Source organism: Balaenoptera physalus (assembly GCF_965194825.1).
Source record: "Balaenoptera physalus genome assembly, chromosome: 2".
In the NCBI taxonomy this organism is placed as follows: Eukaryota; Metazoa; Chordata; class Mammalia; order Artiodactyla; family Balaenopteridae; genus Balaenoptera; species Balaenoptera physalus.
Window position 1 is genome coordinate 48,480,794 of NC_138883.1, and position 25,281 is coordinate 48,506,074.

The window sequence follows — 25,281 nt, forward strand, 5'->3', positions numbered from 1 at the left end:
ATATAGCAGTGTGTACATGTCAGACTCAAACTCCCTAACTATCCCTTCCCCCCTGGTAACAATAAGTTTGTTCTCTAAGTCATTTATACAATGGAATATAACTCAGCCATTAAAAAGAATGAAATAATGCCATTTGTGGCAACATGGATTGTCATACTGAGTGAAGTAAGTCAGAAAGAGAAAGAGAAATATCATATGCTATCGCTTATATGTGGAGTCTAAAAAAAAATGATACAAATGAACTTATTTACAAAACAGGAACAGACTCATAGACTTTGAGCACCTTCTTTGTTCAGGGCATTGGTCTAGGTGGAGGGTTGGAGAAAGGTGAATAAGGTATGTTGCATTCATTAATTCACTTTTGTCCATAAGTTTAAAAAACATTTAAAGTTTAACATACCTATAATACAAAGTTTAGAAAATAACGTTTATAATTATACTAACCAGAGGTCACCATTGCTAGTATTTTATTGTGTTTTCTTCCAGTCTTCTTTTCTAAACATATATCTTATATGTGACATATTCATATATGTATGTGTATGTAAGTAATTTATATTTAAACATAGTTGAGATTTATTCATCCAACAAACTTTTTTGCACTTACTGTATGTCAGGACATGTAGAGACTGTGAAAAGACACATTCTTTACTCCTAAGGATGTCATAGTTTAATAGGGATATTGATTATTATTCAGTATGATAAGTGAAGTAACATCTTGACTTAAGGAGACTAACTCTACCCCTCCCTTGTTAGGGGAACTGATCTGGGAAAGTTTTGGTGAGCAATTGTCTTTGCATCTGAGTTGAGTAGAGTAGAACATTCCCAATAGAAGAGGTAGCATATGACATATCACCCATGGACTATATTGTATAATGTGTTTGGGGCATTCCATGTGGTATCTTATTACTGAAGAGGAAGGGTGGTGGGACATGAGGCTGGGAAGGCCATGGAGCGGGGGCAGATCATGCTATGCTCGGAGTTTGGACTTGGTTCTTTGGCATTGGGCAGCTTTTGAAGGATTTTAAACAGAAGTTTTTTGTTGTTATTTTATTTTTTAAAGAGAGCTCTTTTTGACTGTATTGAGAAGGTAAGGGTTCAATGGAAAGACTGACTACTTAGACAATTATTATATATGTTGTTTATTCAGGATATCTTGTTAATTCTTATAACAACATTTTATCATGCTGTCTTCCCACAACAATGCTGCATGTTTAAGATAAGTACAGCAAGACTTACTGTTTGCCATACCTAGTAAGTTAAGGCAGTTGTCTAGAGTTCTGTACATAGTGAGGCAAAGGCAGGTTTAGAATACAGATTTCTTTTTTTTTTATTTTACTTTATTTACGGCTGTGTTGGGTCCTCATTTCTGCGCGAGGGCTTTCTCTAGTTGTGGCAAGTGGGGGCCACTCTTCATCGCGGTGCGCGGGCCTCTCACTATCACGGCCTCTCTTGTTGCGGAGCACGGGCTCCAGACGCGCAGGCTCAGTAATTGTGGCTCACAGGCCCAGTTGCTCTGCGGCATGTGGGATCTTCCCAGACCAGGGCTCGAACCCGTGTCCCCTGCATTGGCAGGCAGATTCTCAACCGCTGCGCCACCAGGGAAGCCCCTAGATTTCTTGATTCTTAGGATTTTGTTGTTGTTGCTTTTACCCAGACTTTTCATGCAGGACCCATTTCCTTGGCACAAGTGATGTAGGTAGACACAACAATAGTTGTGCCTTTTCCAAAGACTTCCAATAAATGAGGTTTTTTTTTTTTTATTGTCTCGATGTGATCTTTGTACCAGAAGAGTCCTTGGAACCATATTTCATTCAAAGGAAGAATGAATTTGGAATGAAATTTTCCAAGGACACTACCAACACCTTATTATTTCCAAATTAGTATTCCAATGCTCTTAAGTGAATTCAGCTGCATCTATCTTATTTTTTCAACAGAGAAAGACAACGTTGAGCTGAGTGAGAGGAATCGGAGAGTTGAGCAGTTGCACAGGATCTCTGGGGTGATGAAGTCACACTAGAGCTTTAGGATTCCAATTTTATCAGGGCTTATTTGAAACTGAAAATTATAATACAGACAAGGTGACTTTACTTTTCTCAGTTTCATCTGCAGCATGGGAATAATGCTTCTGATGTGAAGATAATGACAATAAAAAACATTTTGAAAGAAGTGGTTTATGAAAGGTTATCCAGTGACTTTGGAAGCAATGATCCAGCCTCAGTCTTAATTTCCTAATCTGTAAAATGAAGTAGCAACGCCTACCTTACGGGACTGTTGTGAGAATTCACTAAGGTGACATTTTAAAGTAACCATATGGTCCCTTAGACTTAGCAAGTGCATATGCTCAGCCAATCTGTGTTCCCCTACATTGAGTTGATGGGACCAGATTCTGGTTCTTTTATTTCTCTGTCTTGTAAGGATGCTGTGATGTAAGTCCTCTACTTAAGGACTCTTTAAATACAAGCTTTTCTAAATTCCAACTTCTGTCTAGGCCTTTTTATGGTGGGGGCAGAGTGGGAGAAGATTTGTAGAATCCATCTCTTTTCTAATTAAAATCAATCTTCAGACGTTGCCATATGCTGAGTTGGCTTCAGAATTTGTTTCATTTAGAAAGGAGATACTGTGTTTGGAGAGAGGATGTTTCTTTAATTACCCACATTGAAGTTTCTTCTGAATACTCTGAAGAGCTCTGTGACATGAGTTCTCGTTTTAATAGTTCTTTGGAGATAGATTTTGGCAAGCAATAATCTACTTTGCTTGAAGGACTGTGTGAATTCTACATGGCCTTCTTAAACCTTGGCATACTAACTTCATGTTGCAGAGTTACTGGAAACTTGAAGCTATCAGAGGAATGGCATCTTTACCATTTAATACTATTTCAGATGTTGCCCTTTCTCGACATGGATGTTCGTGGTGGGTGTGACAGGATGCGGTACCTGATACTGCAAGAATATCAAGGTGTTACTGCATCTAAAAACATATCACCAAATGGTGTTTATCAGCTCACTCAATCTGAGACTCCTTGAACTGTCATAGGTACTTCACAGAGCAAAGTCACAGTATTGACCTTCAAAGAACTTATGGGCAGGAGACATACTGCCCATATGTTTACTTTAGCTGTGTTTTTTTTCGGAGGTGGGGTAGGTGAGACTGTTGTTTTGTTGTTGGTTGAAGGACGAAGGGGGATAGGGAACTGGGCTACATAGATCTGTGTGGTACAGGGAATGCATTGTTGACCTGTATTAAGTTGGGCTGAAAGAATGGATATTGAGAATGGGGCAGCAGGACAGATTGTTCTGGCCTAGGGTGTGTCCTGGGGGAAGGCCAAGACAGCTGAGGCTGGAGAAATGGATGAAGGCAGGTGTGGTGCAGTAACATAAGATAAGCAGAAGACTTCCCAATGGAGGCTTCACCATGGGGAGGGAGGCATGCTGACTTGTTTCAAGGAATGATAGTCATTGACAGAGAGGGTTGGATCCAGGGAGAAAATGAGAGGTAAAAGCAGGACATTGTTGTAGCTTTTTGAGCTCTGAAGCTGAGGTCCAGAAGAGGGAAGGTCTACAGTCTACCTGAAAGAGTTTAGCCTCTGTCTGAGATACAGCTATGCAGACATAGAGAACAGAGACATATATGGAAATTGGTTAAAGAAATGCTGAAGTTTTGCTAAAGACTAAGTGTCAGGAAGGTTATAATATTAGTGATGTGATAGTACTGAGCATTTATTTTTGAATTTTTGGCAGGATCTGTAGGATTTAGGGAAGAAAAAAATGAATGTGGGAAAATCATGCATATGACAGTGACCTATAGGTAACAGGAGATGGAGAAATATTCTAAGGAATGGAGATTACTGTTCACACCAAACACTGGAGGCCAGAAGTCAATGACGCTATGACTGTAGACAGCATGTGACCCTAGAGAAGACAGGGAGAGAACTTTGTGACGTGTGTCAGAGACACCCTACTTCTTAATTTTCATTGTAGTTTTTGTAAACCACTCTAGGCAAACCCCTTTGGGACATGGATGTCACCGTTGTGATTTTTTTGGCCAGATGGCTGAAATTAATTAAATCAGTTGCAAAAATCAGGAGCTCATTGAGGGGCATGTTTCCTGTTTATCAGCCTGGCTCTGCCAAGCATCAAGTCAACACTGATTAGCAATGCCCCACACCTGGGAGGGAGAGCCCAGCGCTGCCTGATTTCTGCCGAGGGCTCTGGCTTTTCTCTCTTTCTGATAACAGGATGGCAGACCTTGAAGCTCCGCAGCACTGGCCCTGCTCCTCTTCCTCCCTGGGATCCTGAGGGAGTTGGGAACTGGTGACCCTTTTGTGGGGTTTGGCAGCCCATCTGAGGCTTTCCCTTCAGGGACAGAGCATGTGGGGTTCTTGCGAAGACTTTTCTCCAGGAATGTGAAGACCTTTCCGGTCTGGAAGCCTGTCAGGGAGTGCTCCTGGGGGAGGGGCCCTGCAGGACATCACGAAGAGAGCTCTTTAGCGATTAGATGTAGAATTTTGTGGAACGGAGAGAACTTTAAAAGTGATCATTTGGTATGCGGGTGGTTTTTAAACAGCCAAACTTTTTTGGCCGGTCTCTGGGATCCTATATTCTATTTAAAATTCTTCTATTTGCCTATTTCAGTGGAGACAAGTAGATTAAATAAATGCTTGCCACCTGTAGTAAGTGCTTGTCTCAGGATGGCATATAAAAGACATTGAATAAATTTTCATTGAAATGAACTTGTTGACTGGCTGAAAGAATGAATAAAATAAAGTGCGAAATACCCAGACCCCACAGTAAAAAGCCAGACTCTCCCCTTCACAGCTCTGTTTACTTTTTCCCTCCCCTGCCATCCCCTTCAATTCCTTCACAATCTATGGGACCTCCTTATCTTATAGAATTTCTGTAGACTTAGAACCAGGATTCCTCCTATCTGACGTTTATTGTGGGCAATCAATGCCAGGAACTTTGAAAGCTTTGCTTTTTAAAACAGAATCTGTCTCCTTCCTTAATTACCTTTCTTTCTCTAGTTGAACTTTATTTGGACTAAAGTAAAACTGAAGTTATTGAATCTCCATTAATCGATGATGTACTGAATAGCATATACTCTGTATAGACATGATACAGGACAGCCTTTGTTTACATTTGGCAGAAGTTATGGCTTCCGAGCTTTGAGAAATTCTAGAAAACATCCCTTGCCTTTTGTTTTTGGAAAAGTCAGGCTTTCCGGATGAAGCAATCAACAACGACAACAGTAACAAATATATGAGCACTGCCCCCTGCCCCCCATCATTAAGTTTCTGAACTTAAAGAAAGAAAGAAAGAAAAGCAAAAACCCAAGCCAAGCAAGGTGACCTTTTCTGTGTTGGAGATCTAAAAGAAAGTTTGGATAGTATTTTGGTTTTTTTCTGGAAAAGCATTTTAACACCTGAATTTCTTTGTCTTGTAAGCAAACCCTCAAAACTGTACTTTGAAATTAAACATAAGAAAGAAGAATCAACACTAGGAAAGAGCTTGACCACCGTATGGGGAAGGACCCAGGACAGAACAAAATGCAGGCCCATGCCTCTTGTTTGCTGTTTCATTTAGTAAAATGTGATGTGCTTCTCTCTGCCTAATTTTGTCCGTCTAGCAAAACGGGGAAACCGTGCTACTTATCAGTAAATAACGTTTCTAGGAGCCACATTGTTTAGGAAGTGGTGGTATTTATAAATACCTCCCCTGCTGCCTGCTAAATTGTAAACGGAGTGGGATTTAGTGAGAGAGGTGTTCTCAGAGACCTTAATATAACATCTTTTTTAAGATACTCAAGCACCATTAACTGATCATTTGGGTGGGGGGAGGTAGCTGGATGTAGGTAAAGGCAAAAATGTGTCTTGTTGAAAATACGAGAGTAAGTTGAACTTTAAGGAGTGATTCTACAAGGACCTGGGTGCTGAGTCTGTGACTAACTCAGGCTCCTGGACTCTCTTTCTGGTCTGCTTTGGCTTCTGCAGTGTTTATTAATGTTCACAGGCAGCCTCTGCAACGCCTCCCCACCCCAGCCCTTAAGGTGTTGGGTCCACGCCCTCCTCTCTGGCCTCTACTACCTCCTCCAGCAATTCTCCTAGAATCCCAGCCATGGTTGCTTCCCTGTCCTAAGCTCTGAGACTGTCCTGGGCAGCGGCTGCGTCCTTTGTTCCTTGGTCTCTTTGTGCCAAGCATACTGTCGAGTGCTTAGTAGGTACCTGGCTGTTTGAAGTAATGTACAAATGAATTAATGAACTGAGTTTACAAACATGTAAGCAGCTAACCGGGCAAAACGAGGTGAGTGCTAACGTGAAACACTGAGATGCTGCAGAGGGTCAGAGAACAGCAATAAATCTACAGGGAATCGCAAAACCCCTCAGAGGGGCAGCATTAGAAGGTCAGGAGTGTTTCCAGGCACAGGAAAACGTGAGCAAATGTGCGGAAGCATCAAAGTACATGGGGCAAATGGACAATATTAAATAATCTGGTGGAGACGCAGGGGATCTGAGCCTGAGAAGAGAGTTTGCAGCTTATAAATCACCTGAGATGGCCGGCCAAGGAGTGGTTGGGACAGCCTGGTGGTGCAGGGCAGGGACCCTGGCCGGCCTGCCACCGCATACTAGTAGCTGACCTTAGGCAGATCTCTTAGCCCCTATGTCTTTGTTTCCTCATCTGAGAAATGAGGGTAGGGTAACTCTGGTGCTGGTGTCAAAAGGTAGATGGGGGCTTCCCTGCTGGTGCAGTGGTTAAGAATCCGCCTACCAATGCAGGGGACATGGGTTTGAGCCCTGGTCCAGGAAGATCCCACATGCCACGGAGCAACTAAGCCCATGCGCCACAACTACTGAGCCCACGTGCCACAACTACTGAAGCCCATATGCCTAGAGCCCGTGCTCTGCACGCAACAAGAGAAGCCACCGCAATGAGAAGCCCGCACACCGCAACAAAGAGTAGCCCCCGCTCGCCGCAACTAGAGAAAGCCTGTGAGCAGCAACGAAGACCCAACATAGTCAAAAATAAATAAATAAAATAAATTTATATATAAAAAAAAAAAAAGGTAGATGGAAGAGAATAGAGAGTAAGGCTTTGGGATCAGTAAGGAGGCCTTTTGATCAGCCAGTGCCTCATACCACCCCTGCCCATAATGGGCATTCAATAAATACGTGAATGAGTGAATGAATGAATGAATGAATCATTCAGATGAGTGCCCAGGGCAGAAAACTAGGGCAGTGGCTGTGGGAACGTACAAGTTAATTTTGCTACTTGCTCTCAGCCCTGAAAGAAGTTTGGATGAAAGAAGTTTGAAACCTTAAAAAATAGCTTTATTTTTTTTAACCAGCGTTTTTTTTTTTACCTATGCATATTTCAACTATTAATCTAAATTGACAAAAGATGATTATAACAATAATATAGCTTATGTAATTATGTTTATAACTTGGAGAGGAAATTTAAAAGAATATTATGTGTAAAAACAATTTAGAGAAATCCTGAGAAGGGGGACAACCCTTTGCATTTTATAATGCTTTGCTTGCATTTTGGGTTTTTTTTTTGTTTTTTGTTTGTTTTATTAAGAATATTTTCTATTTTTTTTCACAGCTGAATACTTTCCAAGCAGTTTTGGCATCTGATAAGTCTGACACCTACGCCCTCTTTCTTTATCCTGCCAATGGCCTTCAATTCTTTGGAACCCGCCCCAAAGAATCTTACAATGTCCAGCTCGAGCTTCCAGCCCGGGTGGGCTTCTGCAGAGGGGAGGTCGATGACCCGAAGAGAGAGGGACCATATTTCAGCTTGACAAGCACTGAACAGTCTGTGAAAAATCTCTACCAGTAAGTAACATAGGGCTTACGCCCTTTCCTGTTGGAATGTAAAGACCCTTAGGAGCTACCTAAACTTGAGTGGCCCTACCCATTAAATATCATCTCCGTGCTTTCTAAGCAAGGGATCAGATCAAAACCAGGAACTAGGCTAGACCCTGGGAGGAGCACGTTGACCAAAATATAAACAGTCCTTTATTTTTCCTGCCCTATTGGCTATAGATACCGGAAACAGAACTCTGTGTGTGTGTGTGTGTGTGTGTGTGTGTGTGTTTGTGAGCACAGCCACTGAGGCTTGCTATGGAAAACATTGCCCTTGGAACCACATAAAAATACCCAGTAATACAACTGCCCAGGTTGAGGTTTTTCCAGGTTAATCGTTTCACAGCTGGAGACGTTGTGAGTTAGTCTTTTGGACGGAGAGGTGTTAAAAGTTAAGAGTAGTGTAATTTGGGAAAAAAAAGGAAAACCAAACAAACAGATTGGTAGATTTTTGGAAGTCTCAGGATTTCTCAGTGGCTTCATTATCTGAAATCGTCCGGAGGGTTTTCCATGCAATGCCTGGGACCAGGCACGTTCCTTAGTCCCATCACATAAGATCACTCTGCTCGTGCACATCGTGCCCAGTATCTGGGTTAGCACCTGTTGATATTTAATAATTTCCAGGCTCTAAAAAAATATCTCTGCTTTTATCCCTTCCCTGAATACTGGTCTAGAAGCCAGACGGAATATATTGGTTACCTGGCCTCCCTTGGCGCCTCTAAGTTTCGTTACATGATTCCTGGGTATTGGAACATCTTACACTTTTGCATGCCATCTGCTTTACTCAGAGACCAGAGAGCGGGCCCTACAACCAAATAGGGTTACTCAGAGCTGACATTTATTGAGAGCTTACTGTATGCCAACATTGTGCTAAACATTTTCTAGAAGTTCTCTTAATTAAAACTCAACAAGAATCTCAGGGGGTAAGTTCTTCTCTTTTCTCAATGTGACACATGAGCTTAGGGAAGTTAAGTTGCCTATAATCTCAAAGTTATGAAGTGGCAAAGCCAATATTCAACCACAAGTCTGGAGCTCTGAACTACTTATTTTATGCTGAATCCTGGCCTGCTTTCCCCTTCTCATGACTCATGTCGGACGTCTCTTGAGCTCCACCAAGGTTGCCTTTTAGTCTTGACTCTGGAGAAAACTTAGCTCCTTGTTTTCTGTCCCCTGGTTCCACCCTCCTCTTCTACTCTGGAGCCCATAGGTTCTCTGCCTCTCAGACATTATTGAGAGCTCACCATGGGCCAAGGGCTGGAAAGAGAAAGATGTCTAAGGCCCAGGCCCTGCACGCAAGCAACCTGCACTCTCCTAGAGCAGACGGACAAACAACAGTTCCAGAGCATGGGAGTAAGTGCTAACACCTCCTCAGGGTACAGGAGGCAGTGAGGGCCGAAAAGCCGGAGGGAAAAAGCAGGTGTGTTACCCCCGCCATAGCCGTAACGGCCTCTAAGAACTCACACTGACACACGCATGCACACACGTACACATATACACCACTTCCGTTTACCTCCCTCCATGCCTACCTCATCTTTATCTTTCATGCTTCATAGAAACCTCTGAGTTGCTTGATTGAAAGTGGAAGATATGGCGCCAAAATGACCAGCAGAGGAATTTTTCTTTAGTAGAATCTGTACTTAGTATAAAAACTAAAATAAAGTACAAACAATGCCGAGAAATGTGAAATAAAAGTAAAAATTACCCATTCTCACTACTTCAAGTGATAACCATTATTAACAGTCATTCCAGAATTTTAGGTTTATGCAAAACCTTTTTCAAAACCAAAATGGTTCTTTTGTTATACATATGGCATCTTCCCATTTATCACTGTCTATGGGTGTCTTTCAGTAAGATATCTGTTATATTATTATTTGAACGCTATAAAACATGGCATCATATATAGCCTGTATTATTAAGACAATAACTTATTGATGAACATTTAACTTATTTCTGGTTTTTCCTTTTATAATTATTATATCAGTAAACAAAATAATACACATTGCTCAGATGCTCATTTGTCTTAAAGATAAATTCTTGAAAGTAGAATTGCTGAGAAAGGATATATGCAGTGTAACATTTTAATGTATGCTAACCAACTGCCCTTCAGAAACCCTGCACCAACTTATGTTCTCACCAGTAAGGAGGGCTGTGATCAACAGTGTCTGTTTCCTACAAGCTTCTAATCTTTCTAGTATTTGTGAATCTGATAGGTGTAAAATGTTCATATTTTCACTCTAATTTCTTTGATTACTAGTAAAACTGAACACCTTTTCATATGGTTAATAGCCATTTCTTTGCTATTTTCTATTGAGGTGTTTACAAAGACCTTTAACAAATAAGAAAAAACCTAGTAAAGATATTTCCTCTCAAATGCTGTGAATATTTTTATCCAGTTGTTCATCTTTAAAGTTAGTTATGATCTAGAAGGTATAAGTTTAGGGTTGTCAAAGTTATTGGCCTTTTCCTTTATGATTTCAGGTCTTGGTATTATTCTTAGAAAGGTCTTCTGTACCTCCAAATTATAGAAATGTTCCTCAATTTAATCTTCTATTTTACATTTATTTATTTATCTGGGGTGTGTGTGTGTGTGTGTGTGTGTGTTTTATTGAAGTATATTTGATTTACAATGTTGTATTAGTTTCAGGTGTACAGCAAAGTGATTCAGATATATATATATATATTTTTTTTTCAAATTCTTTTCCATTATAGGGTATTACAAGATACTGAATGTAGTTCCCTGTGCCATTCAGTAGGTCCTTATTGGTTATCTATTTTATATATAGTAGTGTGTATATGTTAATCTCAAACTCCTAATTTATCCTCCCCGCCTTTCCCCTTTGGTAACCATAAGTTTGTTTTCTATGTCTGTGGGTCTGTTTCTGTTTTGTAAATAAGTTTAGTTGTATCTTTTTTCTTTTTAAGATTCCATATATAAGCGATATCATGTGATATTTGTCTTTCTCTGCCTGGCTTACTTCACTTAGTATGATAATCTCTAGGTCCATCCATGTTGCTGCAAATGGCATTATTTCATTCTTTTTTATGGCTGAGTAGTATTCCATTGTATATATGTACCACATCTTCTTTATCCATTCATCTGACAATGGACATTTATGTTGGTTCCATGTCTTGGCTATTGTCAACAGTGCTGAAATGAACATTGGGGTTCATGTATCTTTTTGAATTATAGTTTTCTCCAAATATATGCCCAGGAGTGAGTGGGATTGCAGGATCATATGGTAACTCTATTTTTAGTTTTTTAAGGAACCTCCATACTGTTTCCAATAGTGGCTGTTATCAATTTACATTCCCACCAACAGTATAGGAGGGTTCCTTTTTCTCCACACCCTCTCCAGCATTCATTAGTTAAAATTTCAGAAATATGCAGAAAAGTAGAGGGAGTCATCTAGATTTACAAGCTGTTGACATTTTGCCATCATCATTTTTTTTCTTTTTTGCATAAGTAATTTAAAGTAAGTGACACACAGCATGCCATTCACTCCTCAATGCTTCAGTATGCATCTATAAAAAATAAAGTTATCCTCCTAGTCAATGGAATTGTTGTCTTCCTCAAACTTGTCTCATAATTATAAGCTCAGAGGTCATAAATTATATAATTCATAGTGTGTTTGTCATAACTCTTCTTCTGCACATTTAAATATGAATGTACACATTTGTATTTTTTGAGATTATACTTTTCTACCTCCTGGAAGACAGTAGTTACTAAGTACTTATTACACGCGGGGCCCCATGCTGAACATTTTACGTGATTTTCTAACTTAATCTTCCTAACAACCCAGGGAGGAAGGCACTGTCATCTCATTTTGTAGCCTTGTTTTCCATTCTAGGAAATAAATTAAGTTCTTTCTGTCGCTAAGCTTTCCAAATGACCTTGGATTTTAGGATAAACTCAAACTGGCTACTTTCTCATCATGCACAATGACAAAAGCCAGGGTAGTGATTTATATTTAATTAGAAGATTATTTTATTTAGCTTTTATCTGTCATAATTTGTATTTTCCTACTCTTTTAAGCTTTTATAGTTTTCTGTTTCTGACTTCAAGAAGAAATTTCACAGCTGCAACACCTCTGATGTGATAATAAACTCAACATCCTCAGATCTTCAGAATTCTCTCTTATCGTCTTTAGCGTTCCTTGCTTGCTTGCCAAAAAGCACCGGCATTAATTCTTAGAACCGACCAAGTCTACATAGCATACTGCACAAAGGATCACAGTTTTGCTTTCTATGCTCCTGTTTCCCTGAAGTAATTCCAACAGCAGCAGTGGCAACAACAACAATATACAAGGGGGTGGGGATTGATTGATTGATTCTTGGAATTGTGTTAAAAATATTATTGCTATGGAAATCCACATGAATATGATGAATACCAACCTAAATGAGCAAAAGTCTCTTGTCCCTATATGACTCAATGAATTTCCTGTTGTCTTATTAGTCATTAACTGATTTCTCATGGACTGACTTTTGAGGAAATCCCACAGCATGAGAGACTTAGAGCCTGGTGTTTGGGCCATATGCCAGAGAGTACAGAAATGGGTGTATTCAAGCCAGCCAGACCCTTTGTTCCTTCAGGTTTTTTCTTATTTTTTTTGAAATTGTGTATGGGGTTATCCTCTTTGGAATGTATCACTGACTAAAATGATGGATCGCTGGGATATTTGGAAGGCTGAATGGAGCCCGTGTTCTTTTCTAGTGGGGGAAACGCATGCGCTCCCTGGCTGCAGATGTTTCTGGATACCTCTCACATGTGACCTGTGGCAGTTTGATTAACTTGCTTTCTTATTTTCCCCTTAACTTTGTTCTACATTTGCTCAACATTTTTGAGACTTAGGCATTTCTATTTCTTTGAATTTTTTGACATGGCTTCACAGTCTCTGTGAATTAGTTGATTGATTAATCCACGTGACTAAACCCCAAAACGTCTCTAACATTCTGTAATGTAGAGTAAGATAATTAGGATGTGGATTGACTCTAGTGTATTAGCTTTCTGATGCAATGTGGATGTTCAGAACACGGGCTTTGGTGGTAGTGCTGAATTCAAGTCCAAGCTCTGTCAGTTAAAAATTGTGCAACCTTAAGAAGATTAATCTCTCTAAACCTGTTTTCTCCTCTGAAAAATTGAGCATGATCACTTCCCCTACCTTGCAAGTTGTGTTGAAGAATGTTAAACACTTGGCATGTAACTAACTCTCAAATAAAAAATATTGTTTAAGAGTTTGGCAAAAATGTTTAAGCATATGTTTTCTTGAGTTTGTTAAAAGTAGAGGAAGGATAAAATATTCCCACATTCCCTATTTGTTTTCAAATAGCCATTTAGATAAAACATGTAGAGCAGAATTCTGATTTGAGGGTCTGGCAATTCTGATTTGAGGGTCTGGCATAAAACATGTAGAGCAGAATTCTGATTTGAGGGTCTGGCAATTCTGATTTGAGGGTCTGGCATAAAACATGTAGAGCAGAATTCTGATTTGAGGGTCTGGCATTGGGTAGACACATGGCCTTTGAAACCCATTGTTAAATAAGAGGTAGTTTACATCAAAATTCCAGTATAATCTTTAGTTACCGTGTTAAGTCTGGTTTTATTTGGGTTTCCTGCCAGTGAAAACTCTGAATCTGATCTTAATAGTCTTTCAGTTTTAAAATAAATCGCTCGCCTTTGTGGGAAGGTGGTGGATGGACACTTTTGTGACAATGTCCTGTTTCCTTTTTATTTAGACACAGCAACCTGGGGATTCCTGGAGTGTGGGCCTTTCATATCGGCAGCACCTCCCCGTTGGACAATGTCAGGCCAGCGACAGTTGGAGGAGACCTTTCCAAAGCCCACCCTTCGGCTCCCCTGGGACATTCCTTCAGCCGTGCTGCGGCCCTCGAGGGTGACTACACTGAGGACAATTTGGATTATTATGATGAGAACGAGGAGGACGTCGAATACCCCCCCGGTGAGCCAGAGGAGGCATCGAATGGCCACAGCACAGTCGATGTTTCCTTCCACTCGGAAGCTGATTCGAGGCCGTTAGGAGGTGGGATCTCTCCACCAGATTCTGAGCTGGCCTCCCCTTTGCCACGTCCAACATCTAGGGATGGGCCTGAAACAGACTCTGCCACCTTGAACCCTCCAACCAAAGAGGGGAGACCTCAGGGGGAGACAGATGCCCCGGATTTAAAAGGCCGAGTTGAGTCTTCTGAACAGCCAGCGACCACAGTCCCTGCTCCAGCAGAGACTGGAGATTCACTGGCTCCTTCCCAGCAAGCCCCGCCTCCCTACCCAGATGGACGGGCACAGCCTGCAGACAGAGATGTTCCTCCAGCCCATCCAGGAGGAGAGGTGGTTCTTCCAAATTACCCCGGGCCAGATCACGCTCCACCCCTGGGTCGCAGGAGGCAGGTGGTCGGAGTGGAGGACGACATCAGTTCCAACACTGAGGGTAAGTGGGTTTGAACCCTGGGTACTAGGCATTCATTGAAACAATGCTGGTCTTCCAGAGAGTCGTGAATTTTCTCTCAAGCGAGTTGAGGGAAGAGTTTCGCAAAAAGAAGCTTGGGACTGATTTCTAAAACCCATTGTTTCAGGAGATAGAGTATCTTTCCTTTGCCAAAGAAATCTTGGCAGGCAAATTCTGTTTGGAGTCTCTTGACCATTACTAATGTTTTATTTATTTATTTATTGTTAAAATGGGCCTCATGAATCCCGTGGGGAAGAACTGGGGTTGCCCGTGCCAGCTGTGCTGTCACGTGGAATGAAGTTATTTCAGTCTGAAAGTTCAGCAAAGGTAAAGCGTTTTGAGGCTTCGCACGCATTACGGGAATGGAGGGCTTCAGGCTTTAGTTTCAAGCAGCGGGTTGTGCTGGCTCGGATGAACATTCCGGATTCTTCCTCTGTGATGGGATGACCCCGGTGCTCCCCTCGCTTAGAGGCACGGCGGTGGGGGTGTGGGAGAGGGGACCCCTGGGGAGAGAAAACGGCGAACCACCTGTGTCTTGTCAATTCTGGTTCACGGCTGTGCAGCTGTGCTAGTCAGCTCCCCGGAGACTTGCCCTCATTTCATGACTCACCGACCAGAGCGAGGGGCCAGCAGAGAAATGCCCAGGGGAGGTGACGGTTCATTAATACAGACACGGAGCCCATGTCACCTTCTACTGAAGGCGAGACTTGTCATGTCAGCTCTTTCTTCCCCGTCAGGGATGTAAACACCTGAATGGGAAACTGGCCACGGATTCATCCCATTTGTTCCAGGGACTGCTCATCTGACCTCTGACGGGAGGAGAGAGGTCAGAGGTGAAAGCGTTCTTTAGGACCTTTGTGTTTTTCCTTCACTTTTTCTGTTTCCCATACTTTTTATGGTAAAACAGGTTGACCTAGCAGAGGGTCTTCCAGGTGGCTCTGCTGTGGTCCTGATCTGCAAGAATTTGCTTGAAGAAGCCCTTCTTTCAGGAGAGGTGAAACTGTTTTGTGACTGAGGCGGCACTGTGTAATGATTACAGGGAGAACGTCGGTGTAGGTTTGAATCCTGGCTGTCACGCTGGCTGGGTGACACTTTATGTAGCGTCCAAGCCTCCAGTTTCTCCTAAATTTGTCGAGAGGATTAAAAGAGATAACGAAGTTCTTTGGCTAGCGTCTGTACTAGTTGGATCTTAATAAATGGCGGCTGCTGTTACTAATTATAGAGGATTTAAAGCAGTGGGAATGGGGGTGGGGCGGTAGAGAATGAAGAGCAGGCTTGTTAAATACTTGTGCCTTAATTTGTACCTAAGGACCACATTTCTCTCAAGTTGAAGATGTGAAGTTTATTGGAAGGCGTCAGAACCTTCACACCCTTCTGATAGTCTCCTGAGTTTTCAGCATAAGTGCCGTATATCTAAACAAAACGTAAAGCCAAGTATCAAAGACACTTTGATCAAAGAGATTTTGAGGTAAAGATGTGCTCCTATGTGGTCTTTTCATTTGTGAGTTGTGATTTCCTGCCCTGGGAAGAGCTTGGAATATTAGAAAGCAGATCCCTGCCGTGAGTTGTTAAAGGGTTAAGAAGAAGGGGCTGCACATCCTGCTTTGAACTGTGAAGGGCTGCAAAAGCTGGAATAGCTGTAGGGGTCTAGGGAACTGGCCTTAGAGAAAAACAGGCAGCAGCCAGAACCCTCGCGGGGCATGAACTGTGTATGATATTTATCAGCTTCTGGATGATGTCTACCACTGACATCTTAGAAATGGCAAAATGCCTTCTAAACAGCTGGTTAATACAATGAAACATTTAGGAAAAAATATCTAACTAGAAGTTTTTGAAACGCGAAGAAAAAAGAAATCAACCACCATATTAGCAGAGAGGGAAAGCTTTAAAACTTGAAAGCAGAAAGGGAAAAATAGGTGAACCTCTGGTTTCACCTCAGGCTTTAGGAAGACTCGGTATCCATGGGGAATTTGTTCCAGGATCCCCCCGCAGATACCAAAATCTTTGGATGCTCAAGCCCCTTAGTCAGCCCTCCGTATCCACGGTTCTGCATCCTCAGGCGCCCCCAAATGCGGGTTCCCCTAACCGCAGATCCTTAACATTGCACAGGATCCGCCGTTCCTTGAATCCGCGGAGATAGCGGGGAGCTGACTGTATAGAACCACGCAATTGTTAATTACTTGGTTTTTCTTGGCAGTGAACTTTGTTTTTTCAAACAAAACGTTGGCATCCCAGAGGTCCATCAGGCAAAAGTGGAATCCCTCTGGGAAAGCCGGTGGGCGGGGTGGCAGAGACTCCCACCAAAGAGCGCCTGCTAACTGTCCAGCCTCAAGCCATCTTGCCCAGCTTTTCCTACTGATGCAGTGGAGGAGTGTGGATTTTGGTGTTTGATGGACTTGAGCTTGACCCCCAGCTCTGCTATGTGGTTTGGGATAAGACATTTTCTCTGTTTGACTCTCATTTTCTTCAGCTATAAAATGGAGATAATGTAGACCTCATCAAAGAGTTGCGAGAATTGAAATTGGGCATGGAAGCACTGTGCCCAATAAATTTTAGTTTCCCCTTAAAGCTTCATAGCAGTCAGCTTGGTAAACCAAGAAATTAAAATTTAAAGCCCTCCCCCAAATATCTCTCCCTTCTCTTTTAAATTTTTTTTTCCCCCTTAGGGACTCTTTTTATAGACTTTTTGTTGAGAAATCTAGATTCTTTTTAGATCATGTCCACACCAGGCAAGAATGTCCCAATTTCACTCTAGTTCTAGCCTCGATCGTATTATTTGCTTTGTTCTGTTTTCATAGACCACAGAACCGGCAGTAAATTGGATGCACAAGCCTTCTCTGTCTCAGGGGTCTTACTTCTCCAAGCAGCTCTGGAAGCTTGTTGTCAAACTAAAAGTTACCTGAGCATCTGCCCTGTGCCCTTCTCTGACCGGGGCACTAGTGGAAGTTTTCACTGGTATTTATCAAATGTCCACTCAGACTCTGAGAGGAAACTTTGCTTGGATTGCACTAGCACAGTTAATCCTCAGAATTGCCCTGTGGGGTAGATACTATTATCCTTCTCACAGTACAAAGAAGGAAATTGAAGGCTGAAAATACTGAGTGATTTGTCTGCATAAGAGGCAGACCAGTACTGCAGCGAAGCCGTGAAGATTAGAGCAAGCTGTCAGGTAGCACAGCGCAGGGCAGATTCACCTGTGGTGCCATCAGGGAAGTCTTCGTGGAGGAGGGGGGCTTGAGCCAGGCCATGGGGTCGGAGTCTCAGTTTAGAGAGGGAGAAAGTGGGGCATATTCTGGACAGAGGAGTGATAAGAGTGGAGGTGGTGAGGTGGAAATGGAGAGGGAGGGAGTGAGTGAGTTGCGGGCAGGGGATGTGAGAGGCAGCTGCCATCGAGGCTCCAGATGCCTAGGACCAGAGACTGCCAGTGTTGTGGGCAGCAGGACAAGCTTGATTCACAGGGGTCGTAGAGATTTTTAAACCTGCCCAGGTGGTGCAATGGGGAGCTGAATTTGACCTCAGTCTGCATGATGAATTAGAAAGGGGGTGGGACACCTGGCTTTCAGAGACCTCAGGTGTTCTCACTCCACCATGGGATCCTGTTGATTCTACTTAGACGGCATTCACGCAGGGCAGGCCCAGGGTGTGAACAGGGATTTCCCTGTGGCTTCTGGTCCAACTCTACTTCTGGCCTTGGGAGAGGCCTCAGGAATGTGTTGCTCAAGCAGCTTCTACCCTGGGATGAATTCGAACAGGCTCTGCTGCCCAGCCTAGCCTTCCAGGCACAAAAGCCCCTCTCCCGGGTGCACCCCCAGGTTGCTGAGGGACTGTGAACAAGAGGACCCCCATACCTGTGAAGACACCTGCACAGGAGAACCTGCTAGTCTCACGATGGTGGATGTAACCCTCCCCCCACGGAAAAACAGGGTCCTAATAACTGCCCAACAAGCTTCACGATGTACCACACACATACCCCCAAAACAGACGAAAACTGGAGGGAAAAGCATACCACTGTTTTTCATTATAAAGTTGGATGTGGTTTTTCTTCTTCATCTATCATTCTGTGAGGTGGGAAACCTAAGAAAAATCTGTCCTGCAGTGAAAATGTAGGTCCTTTTTCTTGAGGTAGCAGGAAGTTAAAAGTAAAAGACAGCTCGGCTGCCAGGGGCAGCCCTGCGCAGGAAGCCCACCGTCCCCGTTTGCATGATGAGCCCGGTCTGCTCCGTGGAGCCTGCTGGCCTTCCACGTGGCGGGGCCAGTGTGGAAGACGAGCGCTTAAGTGTTTCTGGAGAAATGAAGACTGAAGGATGGATCAGAACAAGTGCAGAGGAGGAGTTTTCCATTTGTGTGAAAAACTCCCAATTAGGACAAGTCTCAAGTACCCTGGCAGCACTTTTGCTTCTTTTCCCTTACATAGCCCCCCTAACCCTACCCCATTTTTCTTTCTGTTAAGGATAGGAGAAGAGTGAAAAGCATTAACTGGAAAAAAGAAATGAGATTTAAAAAATCCTCACGTGAAGTTTCCTTTAGCAACGGTCTAACCTCAATTAACAAAGCTGCTGCAAACTGAGCTCATTCAAACCTGGCTGGCCTCTGCCCTCCTGCTGGGCCCGAGCTGCCAGCAGACTTGTCCCTATCGTTTCTGACTCTCTGTGACAGGAGCTGCCAGGCAGAGCGTGGGTCCCCGGAGGGTCTGGAAGACAGCCTGCCCCAGTGGGTAAAATTCAGGAGAGAGGAATCTGTGGAATGAAAACTATATTTCTCAAAGTTCGGCTCTGGTCCACTTGTGGCTATTTCTCCCGTGGCCCTGGTTTAAAGTGCTGATTCCACACCCTTCCTCCACCTTCTGACCCAGAATCTGCCTTTTTATTTATTTTTTTAATATTTATTTATTTAGGCTGCGCCAGGTCTTAGTTGGGGCACACGGGATCTTCAGTTGTGCTATGCGGGATCTTTTTTTCAGTTGCGGCATGTAAACTCTTAGCTGTGGCACGCATGCGGGATCTAGTTCCCCGAGTGGGGATCGAGCCCAAGCTCCCTGCATTGGGAGGGTGGAGTCTTACCCACTGGGCCACCAGGGAAGTCCCCAGAATCTGCCTTTTTAAACCAGGTCTCCTGGTGATTCTGAAGCACATCACACTTGAGTACTGCTGGTATAATGGAAGGCGCGTGGAATTTAGAGCCAGAAGATCATGTAATCTTTGTGGGCCTCAGTGGTGTCATCTGTAAAGAGGGGATACCACCTCCTCACCAGAACAGGAAGAAGTGTGTGAAAACACATTCAAAACTGTGAGGTACAGAGGCATAGAAATGACCACAGAAAAAGAAAAAGTGCCACTTTGTTTTTGCATCTGCTCACTGCACATCTCATCCAGCTGGGATTTCGACACTGATTCCCCACCTTCACGGAATTCAGCATCTTTGAATCTACCTGCAGTTCCCATAGAAATTTGAGAAGTCACGTTGGCCAGAAGTCTGGCTTTTCTTCCCTGGATAGAGAGCCGCACGTGGGGTCACATTTCTAGGTCCTGTTCTCCCCCTTCATCAGGGAAGGGAAATGGCTCCCAGGCTCCCGGTTCCCTCCACTAAGGGTCTTCACGTGCCCTGCTTGGGGGTTTGGCCTAAGTGGGCCATAAGCACAGCATTCCGCTTCTCAGCCAGGCCAGGAATGAATGCTAGAGCATTCCCTGAAATCCCAGCCACCGCAGGAGCTAATTGGTCAGATGAAATTCATTCACTACATTAATCAGCATTCTCTGGCTCAGAAATGGAAAGTTTGCAAATATCCTGAACATTGTAATCACTGGACGTAATAGTCACCCCAGGAGTGGCTAAGGTACAGACTCGTGGGATCTGCCCATCGAGAGTCTGAATTGATAGGTCTAAGGTGTGCCCTAGGAATTTGCATTTTTAATTGGCATCCCAGGTGATTCTGATGCAGTGGTTCCCAGAATCCATAGGGAGGAACGCAGCTGTCCCTCTGAATGGTTGAGTAGTGCCGTGCTGAGGGTATAAGTCCCTGTCAGAGCCGGGGTGGGACTTCCCAGATGCCTCAGAGGTGTTGGGAGAACTGATCTGCCACAAACCTGCTCCAGTAAATGGCAGCTCCAGCCTTCCAGTTCCCACGCCAGGAAATGAACATCCCTGTGGACCCCTCTCTTTCTCCTCTTGTCCTCCCCACCCTCCTCTCCTTCCCTCTCTCTGCCCTCCCCCGACTCCTTCTCTTCTCTCCCTCCATCCAATTCATCAGCAAACCCTGGCAGCTCCACCTTCAAAGTACTCCAGATTCGGTCCCTTCTCATCCTCTCCACCAGGACCTCCTACTATCAAGGCACCGGCTCATTCCTGAGGTTCCTGTAAGTCAGACCGTGTCACTTTTCTCCCCAGCAGCGACCCCCCTCACTCAGACTAAAGCCCAAATCCTTCCCTTGACCTGTGAGGCCCGATGGGTGAGAACTGGCCAGGATTACCTCTCCCACCTTCTCCTGTCTCCCTGCCCCCATTCCTCCCACGCACCCCGCCAGCCTGACGAGAGCTCCTGCCCCCACTCACCCTCTCCTCCTCCAGGCCTCTGCCCAAAGCTCGTCCTCTCCCCAGGCCCTCCATGGCTGTGTCATTTAAAAGAAGCAAAGCCACCTTCCGTCTCCAGCCCTCTTGTTCCTCCCCGATTTAAGCTTCTGCACGGTTCTTGACACCATCCGCCCTACTGAATAATTGACCTGTCTGTTGACTGCTGCCTAAAGGGGGGAATGTAAGCTCCAGGACAGGAATTTTTGTCTCTTTTGTTCCCAGCTGTATCCCTAATTCCTAGTCCAGTGCCGGGCCCATAGGGAGTGCTCGATAAGTATTTGTCTGAATTACTGAAAGAATGAAAGAAAATTGCAACAGGAGTTTACCTTTCATCTAAGCTGACATTGTCAGTGTTACACGTGCACGTCTGCATGTGAAGGCAGGCACGGAAAAGGGATCCCGGTGTTCCTCTGACTAGGAGCGCAGCCATCTTTCCCCCGTGTGACTGGCGTGGGCTGGAAGGCTGAGCTTGTGTTCTTGGCTTAGTGACTCCCATCCTGAGCAAGCAGCTTTACACACCCACCCACCCACACACACACACACACACACACACACACTTGAAAAAGATCCCCAAGCCAGCTTACCAATAGTTAATTTAACCCATCGTAATTATAGTTTCAGTCTCGTAAGAGCCTTTCATGGGGCTCTAACCGTTATTTTTTGTTAGGAACTTGTGGTCTGCGTGTCCATGAACTTATAAACTTTGTCACAGTTGCATTTGTAAGTTGCTGGCTGCACTGCTGAGCCTCTCCTTTTACCCATAGAAAAGCCATGCCTCCTCCTAGTGTTTCTGTTCAATTAACCCAACTCAGCACACCTGTGGTCCTCCTCCAGCTCACCTCTCCCTGTTTCATGATCCTCTCTTAGAAGAGGGATCGGGCGGAAGAACAAGTCTTCACAGAACAACAAATAGAGGGAACATAATACAAACCCATCATTTCTTTAATCTGAGGGCAGAACAGTGTTAATGTGGTTTTATTTTTACCTGAATTTCCTGAAAATGACTACCTTTTAGTCCTGCGTCAGATTGCCTTTTTTACCTTGGTGCTCAGAAGTACCCTAAGAAATAACGTGATTTCTGGCAATGAGGTGTGAGAAGGGGTGTCATCCTGATTTTTGGAGAGGAGGAAACAGACATGGTGCATTTCTGTGGTTCCTGCAGAGCCACCTGAGTCAGGCTACTGTTGAACGTCAGAGCTTGGGACCCTCTGCTGCCCCTGCTTCCCTTGTGTTCTGGAGGGAGAGTCCTGATGGCAGCCGACGCCATGAACACACAACTATGCCAGTCCCTCCAGGGGCCGCTTCTTAATACTTGTGACTTTTCAGAGCTGGAGAAACCCAAGATTTTGACAAGTTACATTCATTTATTTTTACTCAAACTGGAATTTTTCCCCCTTATTAAACCGATGGTATAGATAAGGATACATTGTTTTCTCACAGCAACCTCTTATCTTTTTTATTATCCATTCTGTTTTTCTGCCTTGAGTTTTGTGTCACTTTCCTGTTTTAAAAAGTGTTCATGGTGATGCCTAATTTTCTATTTTTATCAAACTGGAATTTCTCAGCCGTGTAGGCCTGGTACCAAATCTTGAGTCACCGACTTCACTCTCACTCTGTTCCCAGTCAGATATTCCACTTGAGTCAAGATCGTCCGTCCTGCCAACCCCCAGCTCACTTCTTTCTCAAGAATCTGTAAGCAGCAGTCAAATACTGTCCAGAAGTTAACGCTACTGCTGCTACTCAGTTCTCCTACCTGTGCTTTTCTGTCAGCTGTGACAGCCATCTGGACAATCTCTGCTATCTTCTCCCATTAAGCCTGATTTATAAAGTAGGACTCAAACCTGACTGTCCGAAGCCTGTGTTGATTAACCCCAGTCACCTGAGCAGATCCTTTGCCTGGCTCTCATGATCGATGTCCTTGGGCTCTGCCGGAGGGTGGTTGAGTGCAGCTGTTAAGAATCTGGAGCCAGACTTCCTAGGTTCAGATCCCAACTCCACCACCTACTGCCTGTGTGACTTCAGGAGAGTCACCTTAATCTGTGCCTAGCTTGTTTACCTGCAAAACAGAGATTAAAAAAGTCCCTGCTCTTGTGCAAATTAAAAGAGTTAATAAAGTTCATAGAATAGTACCTGGCATATATTAGGCACTATTTCAATGTTCACTTTGTTATATTCTCACTTGCTGATACAAGTCTACGCTGGCCCCATTGTTACTTCTATGGTGCTACATTCCCACCCTGCCCCAACGTTGGTTTGTTTTCTGTTCTCCCCGGAATACTGGGTAAGTACTGATCTTTCCATTTCTTCTTCCCCTTCCCATTTCCTCCTTTTCAGAGCTAGATGTGGAACACAACTGCCACCCAGGTTTTCCCAAGAGCAGGTTATCTGTCTTCCTCAGGAGCCGGCACCTCACAACAGCACTGGAGTCTAGCACTAGAGTTCTGTGTCATCTTCGCTCAGTCAGCTCCTGGAGTCTCCACCCAACTCCTGTTCTGGGGGGTGCAGAGGCAGAGGTGTGCACAGCCACTTTGCCTCCTGGCGGCCGTGCTTGGGATTGGGATCATCCCCCATGTCCCGGACAAAGCTTTCTCTTATCTGTCAGCATCCCCCAGCCACACCCCAATTCCTTGGCCATTCCCTTTAGGGACAATAGCATCTGCTCCAGTTCCTTTGTTTCTTGGTAGCACAAATGATTCTCTTTCTTTTTTTTATGGGCTAAATAAGCGGGAGCTGGAAGGAACAGCTACTGGAGCACTGAGCTTACCCAGATCCACATGGCTTCCTAGAGAATGGTGACTATGGCCAGGCTCTCCGCTGCTGCCCTGACATCCGGCTCGGGCCACACCCACCACGAGAAACCCTGCAAAGGCACAGAGCCTTTCACAGCCAAGCTCCCTGTTTCCTCCCCCTCCATCTCCACCTGCCTCCCATACACTTTCTTTAGGGTGTGTGTGTGTATGTGTGTTCTTTCTTTAATGCCCTTCTTCTCTTTCAGGAAAAAAATTTTTTTCCTGGGAAGTAAGACAAGCTATAGGTTATTCTCTTCAAGTTCAGGGTTACCAAAAATAAAAGAATGGTTAGACAGAAGACCGTGTTCGTTAGTTTCTCTCTTTGGTCTTCCTCTCGGGAGCTCATTAATATTAGTTTGAACCATATAAAAGTGCTGACCTTTGGCCATTTTTGACCCAGAAGATGGCAGTTCCACCTAACACGTACTTCCTGGTTGGCTTTCCTGTCACTGCACCGAGGGGTGCAGTCCTATCCTCGCTCACCAGCTCTGCAGAGAGACCAGATGGGAGCAGTCAGCAGTACTTCTTGCCAGCAGACAAAGCAAGTTAATTCCCCCGAGTTGAATGTTATTTCCGTCTCTTAATCATCAAAACCCCATTTGTTTATTACAATCTAAATGGATTTTATGGAGCAGATGCTGTGTCCGTGATGAACCTTGGCAACCATGATGCTGGACTCCCTTAGTCCTTTACATGCAAGTTTGTTTTACTTTCCAGTCTTCACGTACAACGCTGCCAACAAGGAGACCTGCGAACACAACCACGAGCGCTGCTCCCGGCACGCCTTCTGCACTGACTACGCCACGGGCTTCTGCTGCCACTGTCGGTCCAGGTTTTACGGGAACGGGAAGCACTGTCTGCCCGAAGGTGAGGGGTGCTGGCTTGATTGGGGCGGGGGCTGCTCTGGGTCTGTTTCTGTCCCTTGCTGTTTCCAGCTGCCAGTGTGAGCTCTGTTTATGGACCTTGTGTCTCTGCTGCTGGAATCAAAGCCCGAGCAACTTGCAGGTGCTCCGTAAACGTTTGAGGAATGAACACGCTTGGGCTGATTTCCCAACTTGATTAAACAGAAATGTTTCCTCCCTTTTGGCTAGCTCCTTAGAGTCCAAGTGGACAGGAGAGAGGGAGGATGGGAGAAGAGAGATCAAAGGCAGGTCTGTTTCGTACCTAGATGGGTAGTGGGTGGGTTAGGGAGTCGTGAAAAGGGCTGAAGGTGGAGTGTGGGGAGCTGTCAGTGGGATAGTTTTATCTGTGCGTGTGGACGACGTTCAAGGCTGACGGGGTTTGCTGTCTCTCAGGGACACCTCATCGAGTCAATGGGAAGGTGAGTGGGCACCTCCGCGTGGGCCACACGCCCGTGCACTTCACCGACGCGGACCTGCATGCTTATGTGGTGGGTGACGACGGCAGAGCCTACCTGGCCATCGGCCACATCCCGCAGCCCGCCGCCCAGGCCCTTCTCCCGCTCACGCCGATCGGAGGCCTGTTTGGCTGGCTATTTGCTTTAGAAAGACCAGGCTGGGAGAACGGCTTCAGCCTCACAGGTGAGGAGGGCCACAGGTCACCATGGCTTTGGCAGCCTGGAGCCTTGGGTTTTTATTCAGTAGTC

At 44.4% G+C, this 25,281-nt stretch overlaps 1 protein-coding gene across 1 annotated transcript in view; it reads left to right on the top strand.

Moving 5' to 3' along the window:
• Positions 1–25,281, top strand: part of NID2 (nidogen 2) — a 79,302-nt gene that overhangs the window by 4,982 nt on the left and 49,039 nt on the right. The window contains 4 exon segments of the mRNA XM_082448360.1: positions 7,596–7,828; positions 13,592–14,301; positions 24,393–24,542; positions 24,971–25,216. Coding sequence (XP_082304486.1) covers positions 7,596–7,828; positions 13,592–14,301; positions 24,393–24,542; positions 24,971–25,216 — 1,339 coding nt within the window.